Consider the following 13,895-nt stretch of genomic DNA (forward strand, 5'->3'; position numbering starts at 1 on the left):
TTTGCCCTTCTGGCGAGAGAGAGAGGAGAGAGAAACCTGAGAGAGAGAGAGAGAGAGAGACTTATGAGATAGAGAGAGGAAAGAGGAAAGAGGAAAGAAGAGAAGAGAGAGGAGAGAGGGGAGCAAGTGGTGGAGATGGAAGTTGGCGCGGGTGAGGGAGGCAAGGGGCTTACCGTCACACCAGTGGGGAAGACGAAGGGGGAAGGAAAAAAGGGGGTTCTTTTTTATTTTTTTTATTTTTGTGTAAGTACTTTTATTTAATTAATTTTTTAATTTTTTTAATGACATGTGGCGCCCAGTCATTGTTCACATGGGCGCCACGTCATCAGTTAACGGCAGACTTAACATTTTGACTAACGGATGTATGAGACTGTCCCAAAATTAACACTTTAGGTGTGACTCTGGGACGAAAAAAATTTGATGAACTAAATGTTGAAAATTACGAAACATAAGAGTAGTAAACAGAGATTTACCCTTCAACTTAATATTGGATGTGGGGTCGTGGGTCGTGGACCTAAACATTGTTCTTTAAGGGTGCGTTTGGTACGTGGGACGGGACGGGACGGAACGGGACGAGGCGTTCCGTCCCGCGTTTGGTGCGCAAAAAATGGGTGGAACGGGCTATTCCACGGGACAGATTTTGGGTGTTTTTGCGTCCCACCTCCCCCCTGGAACGGGTTTGTTCCACGTCTGTGGAACACAATGTTTTACCATTTTAAGACAAATATACCCCATGTCTTTTTCAAAAATAACACCTTCGTTCCGTCCCGTCCCGTCCCGTCTCGTCCCGTCTGCGTACCAAACGCACCCTAAGAAAGTATTTGGTTACCAAGACAAATTTTAAGTTCTCAAGTCGTTTAAAATATTTTTGTTTCTATTAGTTCTCTATCTGCATGGCACCCATTTGTCATCCACCTAAAGTATATATGAAGCAAACATAATGTCAAAATGAAAACACAAGGAAGACTCTGTTATGTGAAGAAAAAAGGGGGTTCTCTTTCTTTTTCTTTATTTTTTTTTTCAAAATTAATTGCATCAATGGTTCCTAAACTTTTCCCAAGTTTTACTTTAGTCCCTAAATTTGTTTGAATTTTTTAGTCCTCATTTGTTTGCATCTTTTTAAGTCTTTAAAATGAGAGACACTTAGCAGGTTCTAGTTGCATGTAATTTCGTATTCCTGCCCAGTGTTTCGCCATTCCATAAAACAAGTCTCGAACCGTTTCTACCTATCATATACGATTTTTATCTACCATCATTGAAGCGCAACAGAGTTTTCCTTTTGAAATCTTCTGTCGCATTTTCAGATCTCAAGGTTTGAAAGCGAGATTTCTAGGATTTTTTTATTGTATTGTTTTAATTATGGTTGTCTAGCATTTGAGACGCCAGTAAGAAAGAGTATTAGTGGGTCTTGAGTGACGTTCTTCCCCGAAACTATTTTAGGTAATTATTTCTTACTTTCTGTAATTGATATTTTGTAGATCTAAGAAGGTTGATTCATTTCATAGTTTTCCTTGTTCATTTTTATTTTTTTTGAGAATAGTACGATATTTCATTCACTGAAAAAAAGGGCATTACGTATCATGAAGAACTCGGTCACAAATGGTCCCTGCAAACTATATCAAAAAATATTACAATAAAGTATCGCCAAGCAATGACTAGACTTTAAAAACTCGTTCAAACCCGAGCTCATCGAGGACTGTAAGATTACACAAATTAATAAAACCGTTAAACCTCGTGTTAAATGAAGATCATGTGAGTCTTATTTTATGCAGAAGTAGTTTATAATAAAATACCAAATATAACGTCGTAAGTGAAAGCAAAAACAATTTCAAATGGAACTTAAGAAATTTACGTGGTTCGGCGAAAAACCTACATCCACGGGCGAAGCACGACAAGGAATTTCAATAAACAAAATGAGATTACAAAAGAGTGTTTAAACTCTCACAATCCAAAACCTATAAATTACAATCGCTAACAAAGCCAAACGAGTAGACAACTTGAAACAAACGGAGAAGGTTCTCTCAAATTGCTCTCTACCTCACAAATTGACTCTTAACAAATTGCCACACAAATGATTCGTACTAAATACACTATCTTTAAGGTCCTATTTATAGAGCATAGGACTTAGGTTTATATAGGAATCTTAATAGGAAGTAAAATCTAAATCCTAATAGGCAAGGAAATCAAATCATTATCTTTTAATGATAAAGAAACCAACAAGGAAGTAAAAAACCCAACCCAAATAGGACACAATTAGCCTAAATAGGAGGTAATGCAAACCAAATTTCTGCATCATTCTAATTTGAGACGCAAATCATAATAGTTAGAACAAAAATCTCAATCATAATGGGATAGGGAATACGATGTCCATTAGTCTAATTGCATCACCTAATCACCACCACTATCACAGAACACCAAGTGAAGTAAATCCAACAAACCAAACTTGCTCCACCCTTCACACATAGATCCAAACGAGATGTAGCACACCAAAACAAAAATTAAAATGAAGCAACTCTCCTATAGAGAGAAATCAAACTAGCAAACTCTCCTAAGGGAAGAAAACCAAACTCTAAGACAATTCCTAAAAATTATCAAACAGAAACAAAATAAAAAGATAATAAAACCATGACGCAGCTCCACATCCTTTGGGCATCTGAGATCCATATATATCACCACACCAGCTAAACCCATAGTGTCATACTGGATAAACTTGATCTCGACGCAATTTGACATCTTTCATGGCTTCCAACTTCAACCGCATATTGAAGGTGAACTGGATCCAAAAGCTTGTGTAAACTGCGTGTGTGAGCCAAAAGTGGACCAAAAGATGACAACTATCACAACAACTATAACGTTTCATGGCGACAATTCTACACCAAAACAAAGTACATGGAAAGGGAGAGAAGGAAGACACAAAGAATGAGTGTCAAGAAGATTGCCTACGGCACCAAAGACAAAGGCAAGGGCCAAGGGCAGATAGTTTTTCTTTGATTTTTGCTCTAGACGGTTAGGGTAGTCCTGTTCGTTTTTATCTCATTTTTCTTTTTCTTGTTATTTTTTAATTTAGATTTTCCTGATCAAAGCAAAAAATTACATAAATATGTTGCAGTCCTATTAGAAATGTAATCCTATTAGAGTAAAGATTCTATCTATCCTACTACTATAAATAAAAGCATAAGGGGGTGATACAACATAGACCTCAGAATTACATATCTCTCTTCCCTCTCTGTTGTAGCCGGCCTCTCTCCCTTTCTGTCATTTATACATAGACCTCAGAATTACATATCTCTCTTCCCTCTCTGTTGTAGCCGGCCTCTCTCCCTTTCTGTCATTTATACAGTTCAGTCAAATAGGCTTACAACAAAATAAAAATTTTGAATTATTTTTAACATGATTTAATATAAGTTTCAGTGGTAAAATCTTTAACAAATTTTCCTTTATATATATATATATATATATATATATAGAGAGAGAGAGAGAGAGAGATCTGGTTTTTCTACCAATCATTAACACTAAATTACTTTTAAACAATGTTTAATTAATTTTATAGTTTTTTTTTTAATTTCATAGTTTTGGTATATCTTTATCTTGATAGTCGTTTTCTAACTAAACAATCAAAATCATTTATTGGGATGAAAAAGAGAACTCATTTTGTATATGTAGTTCTTAGTTAAATAAAAAAGGATGAGGAACTCATTTTGGATGAGTTACTTTCGTCTTGGAAGATGACGATTGAAGTATGGAGGCTAATGTTAGATAGGAGTGGGTTAAAAGCCCATAATTAGAGTAGTCATAGTGGAAACCCAACTAAGTTGACTAAAGATTCCAAGATCTAAGTTCAAAAGGAATAACTAAATTATAACAACTTGGAGTAGCACTATGGAGAATATATTCTCCTTCTACCCATATCCCATGATGATAATAGTGTTGTTTGCCATTGGGATTAGGTTAAACTTTGCCCTTAATGATTCATATAGCTTGGAATACTTAGAATTCCAAGGGAAGTATTGTCACAGCCCATCCCAAATTATTTATTTTCGATGGTGTGAAATTACTTATTTACCCTTGGACGTTTTGTGTGGTTATGTGGGTTAAGTTTTATTTGGACCAATGCAAAGATTTTCCTAAGTTTTGGAACACTTAGGACTTAAAGTGTTTGTTTTGTGTATTGGAAGACCAAGTAGGACAACCACACACCCAACCTTTTCCCCGTGCACTCTCTCTCCCCTCCCTTTTGATTTTTATGCAACGTCCGTACAAGTGTACAGACAAATCTCGAACCCTCTCATTCAGACACAGATCGATGTCAAGAAGGTAAGATTTGAACTCCTTATAAGCTTCTGAGTTCGTATATGTTATTTTTAGAACTTGAAAGCTTCAAAAACCCCGAGAACTCTAACCCCAGATTTCATGCACTAATTAATGTGAGGTTTTTAGGAGTTTTTAAGGACATTGGGAGCTTTGAATCATCCTCACGAAGCTCGGAGAAGAAAAACCAAGCGATTGGGACGTCGGGAAATCAAGTTTGACGAGTTTTAAGTTTTTGCCGGATTGTCGAGCTTTCTCCGGCGAGTTTTCGTGGATTTCAAGCCTTGAAATTGGCGAGTTTTCGTGGATTCCAAGCCTTGAAATTGGTGAGTTTTCGTGGATTATAAGCTTTAAATTGAGACCAATTTCATGAGTTTTGGGTAAAAAAATGACTGAGATACAAGGATTTTAAGATTTTCCAGTTTTCAGCGATGGCGAGGGTCGCCGAAGTTCGAAGGTAGAAGATAAAGAATATTCCGTCAAAGTTTGACGGAATATTTTGATGCCGTCAGGTAGAATTAACGGTTTATGTTACTTTTTAACAGAATATTCTTAACGGGGTTAGGGGATTCCGTTAGGGTTCCCTGCGCGTGGCCGTGCGTAGGGTTGTGCCCTTGTCGGTGCGTGACGGCGCGTGAGGGCTCCAAAAATTATTTTAAAAATTTGGACGTGTTCATAGAGTTGTGTAGGTCACGATGGTATATTTATATACCTCAGTTGAGCAATGTATAAGAAGTTATAAGCTAGTATTGGTTATGTGCTTTAAATTAATGTTTTTGTAGTTATTTCGCATATAGGGGAGACTTATCCCGAGGACGAGCGCAGTCAAGGGCGACTCGGGGGCTACGACCCTTCGACATACCAGTGAGTAGGCTTTTGGTTTTCAGTATATATTTATATACTTGATATTTTCACAGAAAATGTGTTTAAATGAAAGTATGCTTTGAAATGTCATGCATATAAACTTATATTTAGCATATGAATTAGTATATGATGCATAATATGAATTGGTGCTGTGGACGCTCAGGTGAGTTATGTTTTGTTATATGAGATATTGATAATGGGAGATGTGATTGAGAGCTCATAAACCTGCACCCCGGGTGATTGTGACTTAGCCAGAGATATGGTACATGCCTATTTATAATGTCACCTCCCGCACTCTATGCTCAAATTGGATCCAATTTAGATGCACAGTCTTGTCGTACAGACCATCATAGGTGGTTCCGATTAGTAGGTGACTAGCAATTTATCGCATAGCTATCATGAGTGCGTAGCATTGAGTATAACTATATTACACCCAGTCTTGTCGTATAGACCCTTTCAGCTGTTCTGACTTGTGTGTAGTGTAGTGTCGTATAGGTCATTTGTAGTGACTCCGACTAGATTGACTAATGAGCTATGAATTCAGCCGTACAGACTTTTGTAGAGGTTTCGGCTAATATGTTATTTTCCATGAATTTATTTTCATCTGAGTTACTTATTCTGTTTTATATTTTGGCATGACATACTTATGAATATGGATATGTGAAGCATGATTTGAATATATATATATATATATATATATATATATATATATATATACGTTTATATTCCATTTATGGGAAAGTTATACATGTTTTACGGTGAGGGGTTAGAGCATTTGATAAATGAAATGATTTTTGAAAAGCTTTGTTTTTACCCACTCACACTTTCTGTTTTGTGCCCCTCCAGGTTTTAGGTAGACTTGCTGTTGGTGACATTTGTGGATCTTGACGGTTCTGACAAAGTATATTATTCGTAGGACTTCTTCTGGTACCGTATAATTAGTACTTATCCTACTGGACTGCACCTAGACTTCTATGCTCTTATTAGGTGTATTTACACTTGTATCTCATTCCTAGCACTTTTTGCTTATTAGTGCACATTAGTTAGCTTTCAGTTCTTATTTATTTGTATATTTCATATCCTTATCACTTCCGCACTGTGCACATGACTACGTCACCCTCTCGTGACGGCCAACATGTCTTGATTTTAGGTCGGGTTGTGTCAAGTATTGCAGGATACTCTTAATGAGAATTCACCTAACTTGAGTGTGGAATGTGATTGTTCCTATGATAATTTCTGAAGGGGTTAATTTTATAGAGCACTCATGAGAAACTAGGAATTGTTAAGGGCCTATATGAACACAACCAAGTAACCACGAGGTGTTTGAAAATGTATTGTGTGTTTACTATTGTCATGGTTTACATAAACGACCGAACAGTTCAAGACATTGTGTTCACTAATTAACCAAGTAAATCTGATAGTAATTTACCATGGAAGGTTCAAAGCCAAAGCTACATATCCTAATCTTGTGCCTTTCTTTCTGAATCTCTCTTTATTGTCTGCATTGTAATTTGTATAGTGTTGACTCAATTTTCATTCATGCAGGGATTGTTGGAAATTTACTATTATTATTATTATTATAATAATAATAATAATAATAATAATATTGCATTCATTAATTGAATAGAAATTAGCATCGGTGCCTTTTAGTGGAAAAATATGTCTTTTCAAACATGAAATTCAAATGAAGAGTTGCAATGTATGACTCTTCATGAATAGTCACATGGTTTCTGAATAGACATCTCAACTTCTATAGATAGGAAAACCCCTTATGGTCTTTTAATCACTTTTACATTCACATATTCAAGCATATAGTACACTATTGTTAGAGAGTTTTGTAATGTCTCATTGAGTCCATATGAACGAGTTTTCAACACAATTGTGGTTCACTTGAGCCTTGTGGGTAGAAGTGCTACTATTACAAGGATGTGGTCACTGTACCTGGGAGATAACGATGATCGACCTTAAGCACCGTAGTGGAATTTAAACTTATCTTAAAGACAAAATGTTTAACATTTAGCTCGACTGAAATTTAGGTGTTTCTAACTCAATTCTCTTGTTCATTTAGCATTGTTTATTATTGTTTGTATGCATTAAATTGTTTATTTAAATGTATGATTTATTCTTTAATTTTATATGTGATAATATAACAATTATACTCTATTTTTCCAACACAAACGAACTCATCCAAGGCAAGTTTTAGCAAGTTTATCATCTTAATCTCCTGTAAAACAAATGTGGCATTTGCTATCTTTTCATGTAATAGAAAAGTTTCAGCTTAGAATGTGCAAATGACGCTTTACTACAGCAGCATAAAGCATTAATGTCATGTACCATGGTGTGGGTTTGATTCTCACCGATTCTCGTCTCCTAACATTTAATAATTTAATCCACTAATACTATCAGTTGTAAAAATAAAAAAACTTAGAATGCAGTTATCATTGGAAGGAGAAAATTGCTTCTTAGATTGCTCAGATTGCTCAACGCCAATTAATTAACCTTCCTCTTCACACACAAATTCGAATTTCTCTCTTTGTAGTTTAGCTGAGTGTTGAGAGTAGAAATCTCAAAATGAGAAAAAAAAAGACATTGCATATGCCTTAAAGTAGTTAGGCTACTTTCCATATTATCAATTGGTTTGACGATTAAACCTCAACTTCTTCAATGAGTTTAGTGCATATTCTTCAATAGTTTGTCAAAGAATAAAATGAGCATAATAACTTAATAAGGGCAGCTCTGCTGCTCTAGTGGATCAAATAATTTCAATCATACCTACCAATTGTCCTAGTAGATTTCCACATATTTCTTCTAACAGTGGCAAGAAGCGAGTGAACTGCAGGTTATCATATTTAGAATGTCTCTATTGTCTTTCTGTTATGAGCCAAAATTTCAGTGGCGGATGAACCGATTGGAGGGAAATACTGCAACTGTAAGAACCGTCTTTGTGTTGTGTATGATCTTTAGACCCAAACATGCTGAGCTGAAGTTGTTGAACTCATTTATGATATCATGCGCTCTCGTAATTGTTGGAACATATGAAATGGGATTAACTTCACAATGTTTATGAAGAAGCACTTACCAAATGTTTCGCGACTAATACAAAATGTGATTCTCTAACTTGATGGCATTTTCGGAAATTTAATAGCATGGCTGTTACAAAATTCAAAAAAATTTATGTCGAAAATTTGATAAAATAAAAAAAAACCTAATGAAAAAGATTTCAAAACTTTGAATTTTAATCAAAGGTCATCTAATAACTAGTCTTGATGATGATTTTTGGTCGCGTGCACTGTTCTAACCGCCCTCGAGAGCACACGAGCATGCCTGACCCTTCACAAATCTAAAAGCCAAAAAACAAAAATTATAAACTTGTTTATTCAAGCAAATAGTGGGAGAGAAGAATCAAGCCTATAAACTAAGATGTAATGATAAATGGTCTTAACCACTTGAACTACAGGTTGGGTTAAAAATCTTTTTGTTTTTGTTGATGCAATGAGATATTTACACTAAGGGATGAAAGATTAAATTGGTTTTGAACTTGCCATTCACGAAATTCGAATATAAGATCTCTTATTTACAAGTGAAGATAAATACCACTATACTGTAATTGAATAAAGTAGAGATTCCACAATAAAACAAATTGACAATATAGAAATTAGCTCAATTACTTATAAAGACATGTAAAATTCTTTTTTTTTTTCCTATGTAGAATTTATACTCTGATAAGTAATACTAACATCATCTCTAATAGAGAGGGCTAAAGGTCCAAAAGCAAAAAATTGGCTTGATATGTCCAAAACTCATCTCCAACGAATGACATGCTTATAATTCTATGGAACCCACTAGGCCATTATTTGGCCAAATGGGTATCAGACTGGACAAATATTGCCCCTCTCTAAGCCTTTTTTTGGGGCCAGCTCCTCAATTGCAATAATTAATTCAAATTCAACGCCAAATTTTGAAAACATATAGTTTAATAAAATTAATCAACAAATTTAAAGTATAAACTTTAAACTAATAAATTATTGAGACACTATGTTTAGCACTTTGGTTGAAGATTGTATATGAATATAACCTGATATCTATCTATTTAAAAATAATTTTTTGTAGGCTATGTTTAGTCTTTTTTATTGGAGATGAGATAATCGGCTCAGATCGGGTTAAAATCTTAAAAAACGCCTAAAAATTTTGGGAAATGGTACCATCACACTGGGCATGGGCCTTGAAATGGGGGACATTCGCAGCGTAAGGCCAGAGGTGAGTCGATAAACAGTGTATTAAGTGGAAAGCCTTATTTGAAACCCACAGCCCCAAACCTATATATTAACCCAAAACAGCATTTCACAAAATCCCAGATTGTCCAGCTTCAAACCTCACCAAACGAAAAGGCACAAAGAAAATAAAATCGAATCGGAGAGAGAGAGAGAAAGAAATGGCTGCTTTGGACGAAGCCCCGTCGGCTAAGAGATGGCTTCCTCTCGAAGCTAACCCTGATGTTATGAACCAGGTACTTCAATCAATCGCCTTCCTTTTCAAGCAAAAATTAAATTCATCGTAATTATTTTTGTATTTTTTAGGTTATCCTCTGTTTCTCTAAAAAACGTCGGAAAAGAAAATAAAATAGTTTAATTTTTTCTTGGGAGCAAAACGGAGAGCTAGGGTTTGGTGCGAATTTGATGTGGAAGATGGAACTTTTTGATTCTTCTGGAATTAGGGTTCTAGTTTGTGATTAACAGTTGGCAAAGAGATGATCAAGTATGCTGAAGACGTATCGGTTTCGTTTATACTAAAAATTTTAGCGAGGGAGACCCAGTTGGTGAATATTAAGTAAACATTTGCTTTTGATAGAAAGCTAAACAGGAATTTGGTTATCGAAATTAAAATGTAATACAACAACAACAACAAAGCCTTATCTCACTAAAGTGGGGTCGGCGAAATTAAATGGTAACGAGTAGCGAAAATCATTTGCACTGAAGAAAAGCGCAAAAGTGTTTGGACTATTCTTTCAGCTGTTAAATGATCAAATTCAGCAGATAATACAACCTCCTAAATAAAGAACAGAAGTTCGAAAATCCTATTCTTCGTCGTTTTGATTACATGTACCCTTGTTTGTGTGTTATGTTGCAGATTAGATTTATAATTTTTTGTAAAGTGATATATTCAGGAAGAGCACCATTTGCACCATTGTACTTTACAATGGTTTACCTCATTGTGCAAAATACCAAATCAAATGTAAGAAATATATTTGGTCATTGCAGTTCCTTTGGGGCCTGGGTCTTCAAGAGAATGAGGCAGAATGCTTTGATGTTTACGGGTTGGATGGAGAACTCTTAGAAATGGTTCCGAAGCCTGTACTTGCTGTCCTGTTTCTTTATCCTATAACTGCTAAGGTTTTGTCTCTTTCCTTGAAATACAAGTTTGTAATTCTGAACTTTGTGGTTGGTGTGCAACTTAAGCTCTCGGCATCTGTCTTTCTTTTGAACAATATGAAATTTAGTTGTCTCTTGATTTGAGGGATGTTTCTATACTTTTCAGACTGAAGAAGAGAGAATGATGCAGGCAAATGAAAAACAGGTGAGTGATAGGAAATTTGATTGGATGCGCTCTATAAAAAGAAAACCTTGTTTTCTTGCGCGGGTTGTTGGACCTGTGATCTCTCTCTGCATATATGTGGATGGTGCGTATCTGCATATTCATGCGATGATAGTAACTTTTGAGTGATCAGTTGTGTGTTGAAATTTATGTTCAGATTCAACTATGTTTTATGTTTTCTTATCATGCTCACTTATTTTCGATTGTGTTAATTTGTTTTACTTACTTCGTGCGTACTTGGTTTTTTTGCTTTGTGTTTCCAATGATTTACTGATCAAAAGAGAATTTTGTATTGAAATACATTCTGTCTTGATTTGAAGTAGTATGATTTAATTAGATGTTTTGCAATGCAAATCCCGGCTGTAGGAACCCAAAGGTAGTGTTTATTTTATGAAACAAACTGTGGGCAATGCTTGTGGAACTATTGGGCTTCTTCATGCTGTTGGAAACATCAATTCAGAGATCAAACTTGGTAAGTTTTATACTGTTTTCCTGTTATGGGTAAGTTCTGATTAGAGTTATGCATGGAAGCTATGCGTTCTCCGTCCTTTGGCTCTCTTTTTTCTCATATTCCTGTTTCTCTTACCTATAACATTTGGATCACCCTGCTTTTCGAAAATGCAAAACAGTTGCAGGAACAACCGGATCAATATAATTAAAAAGATAATTAATAATATAGAATACCTGGGGAAAGTAGCATACCATTGGAAATGAGCTTCTTGGTTATTATCACCCAGGTGTATGCCATTCTAGTTTCTAACTAGGACAGTACATGTTTGTGGACCACGTAGCTGTGGAAATTAGGGATATAGAATCCCGAAACCAGAGAGTTCTAGATACCAAAATTGTTCCCTTAAGTAACTCCTGTGGAGGAATGAGCTTGATCTTTGTTAAGTATGCAACCTTGGAAAACATGCTTCCCTGTCGAAGCCAAAATTAATGAATTAATTTCTTTGTGGACGACTGCTCGCTATTTCTTTTTAAATTTTAATCACAGTTCTTTTTTCCATGTTATCCCCTTTTTCTTTTCAGTTGAGGATTCATTCTTGGATAGGTTTTTCAAAAAAACTGCAAGCATGGATCCATTGCAGGTTCTATTTTCCTTGTCCTTTCAGTTTGACCAATAGAGCCATATTATTCTTCTTGCCTCTTATTGTCATCTATTTTTCATACAAATGTAGCGTGCAGCATTCCTTGAAAGTGACACAGAAATGGAAGTTGCTCATTCAGTAGCAGCTAATGGTGGCGATACAGAGGTGATATATTATAAGTAGCATAGAATATTATATAAAGTACCAATCTCTCCACTTTTCTTTTCTTCTGTTTGGTTCAGATGGTTTGTGCTTCTCATGTCTAACCCTGTTTCTTTGCAGGCATCCGACAATGTGGACACTCACTTTATTTGCTTTGCATGTGTGGACGGTAATGCTTTTTCTATATCTGTTTATTAATGACTTAATTGATCAGAGATGGTTCTTGAAGAGTTTTTTTACCCTACTGTAGGATTTGTGATTTCAATATCATCTTTTAATATGTAGGGGAGCTTTATGAGCTTGATGGGAGGAAGTCAGGTCCAATCTCTCACGGTCCATCTTCACCAGACAGTCTATTGCAGGTATTTAAGATGTCACTGTGCTCTCTGAGAATTAGAGGAAGAACACACAATCAATGCCTAAAAAAAAAAGGTCATACCCAGTGCACAAGGCTCCCGCTTTACGCAGGGTCTGGGAGAGGTGAATGTCGGCTAGCCTTACCCCCATTTATGGAGAGGCTGCTCCCAAGTCTCGAACCCGAGACCTACTGCTCATGGGCGAAGACACTTGCCACACAATCAATGCCTAAACATATAAAAAGTTTTAACTGTCCATTTAGTAACCTTTTCTTTTTTTGGTCAAGTAAAGAGGGGGAAGAGGCATAATATCCTAAGATTATAAATGGATGAAGTTTCGAGGGAGAGAAGAAATTATAATTGAAACCGTTTTGAACTGATTTAAAAGTTAATGTGTCTGTTTTGGAAAATTCGATCATAACAGTTTAATTAGTTATTCTCATGTGTTTATTTTGGCTTATTTCAAGTGGGAACGTGTTGGCCTTCTACCCGAGTCTTGTGTACAGTTTGCAGCCCTTCATCACCCATTTTGATAAGTTTTTTATTGCATAACAGGATGCAGCTAAAGTCATACAGGGCATGATCCAGAAAAATCCCGACTCCCTCAACTTCAATGTGATTGCAATTTCGAAGAAATCTGGTGGGTTTTCTTAAGTTGGAATGCATCCATGTCCTTCAAAAGTGGTCAAAAGTTTAATGCAGTGGTAGCACTTGATGTACGCATCTTTACACTGAACAGTTTTTTTTTTCCTGGTTAACATGTGTGCTAGCATCTATAACATAAGCTTACTCAACTGCGTTAAACTGGCTGTAAAATTCTCTGACTATAGCCTTGGTGTGTACGGATCATGCCTATTGGGCATAGAATAGAGTTCCGTGTTTTTTTAAGGGAAGTGTTATTGGCACTCCAAAAATCTCATTTTTGATCATGCAGTGTTAATGATCTCGGGAAACCAAAACCAAACTCTTTCCAACTTCTAGTTCCCTAGAGTGTCAAAGGAGTATGTTTGATTATACGGCGTGGAATGTGTCAATTGCATTAGTGTGACAGCATGCTAGATAATTAGATTTTATGGTCATCTGCACGGCGTGCTCAGAATATTTCGAAGAGAACACATAGAAACCAAGCCTCAGGGATTGGTATGGAACTAAAGTAAGAGCTCAGAGTGAACAACTATTACACACTAGTTCTTTCTTGGCCGTTGCAACCAATTGCCATATTTTAGTGTTCGTTGGATAAAGGAGGAGGGGGAGGGCGTCAGGTAGTCGACAGTCGGCACTCCATGATCACGTCGAATCCTTATGAAAATGAATCCAGAACAAAATCGCGCTAAAGCTAGGGCGTCACCCGTAAGTGGCGCGCTGTGTGGCCTGAGCACAGTGATAAGTGAGCAAGGGTCGCTGCATCTCCATCGGCACCCGGATGCAGTGTTAAATGAGCAAGGGGGCCATAGAAACTTCTTTTCGAACGACTCCACTCAAAGTTGTTTGGGAGCATATGCTCCTATCAACTTTACCCGGG

At 36.3% G+C, this 13,895-nt stretch overlaps 1 protein-coding gene across 1 annotated transcript; it reads left to right on the top strand.

The window, feature by feature from the left end:
• The first annotated feature begins 9,421 nt into the window (after positions 1-9,421).
• Positions 9,422-13,261, top strand: LOC126625758 (ubiquitin carboxyl-terminal hydrolase 3-like). The gene is made up of 9 exons (XM_050294821.1): positions 9,422-9,679; positions 10,431-10,562; positions 10,708-10,746; positions 11,131-11,236; positions 11,797-11,855; positions 11,946-12,020; positions 12,138-12,186; positions 12,303-12,379; positions 12,929-13,261. The coding sequence occupies exons 1-9, from the start codon at positions 9,605-9,607 to the stop codon at positions 13,025-13,027; spliced, it is 711 nt and encodes a 236-aa protein (XP_050150778.1). The 5' UTR covers positions 9,422-9,604; the 3' UTR covers positions 13,028-13,261.
• Positions 13,262-13,895: the final 634 nt, after the last annotated feature.

Source organism: Malus sylvestris, chromosome 6 (genome assembly GCF_916048215.2).
Source record: "Malus sylvestris chromosome 6, drMalSylv7.2, whole genome shotgun sequence".
Lineage (NCBI taxonomy): Eukaryota > Viridiplantae > Streptophyta > Magnoliopsida > Rosales > Rosaceae > Malus > Malus sylvestris.

Coding starts and splice junctions, on each gene's coding strand:
- LOC126625758 (XM_050294821.1), top strand. CDS start 9,605: ATGGCTGCTTTGGACGAAGCCCCGTCGGCTAAGAGATGGCTTCCTCTC. Junction 12,021..12,137: donor CTAATGGTGGCGATACAGAG/GTGATATATTAT, acceptor GTTTCTTTGCAG/GCATCCGACAATGTGGACAC. Junction 12,187..12,302: donor TTGCTTTGCATGTGTGGACG/GTAATGCTTTTT, acceptor TTTAATATGTAG/GGGAGCTTTATGAGCTTGAT.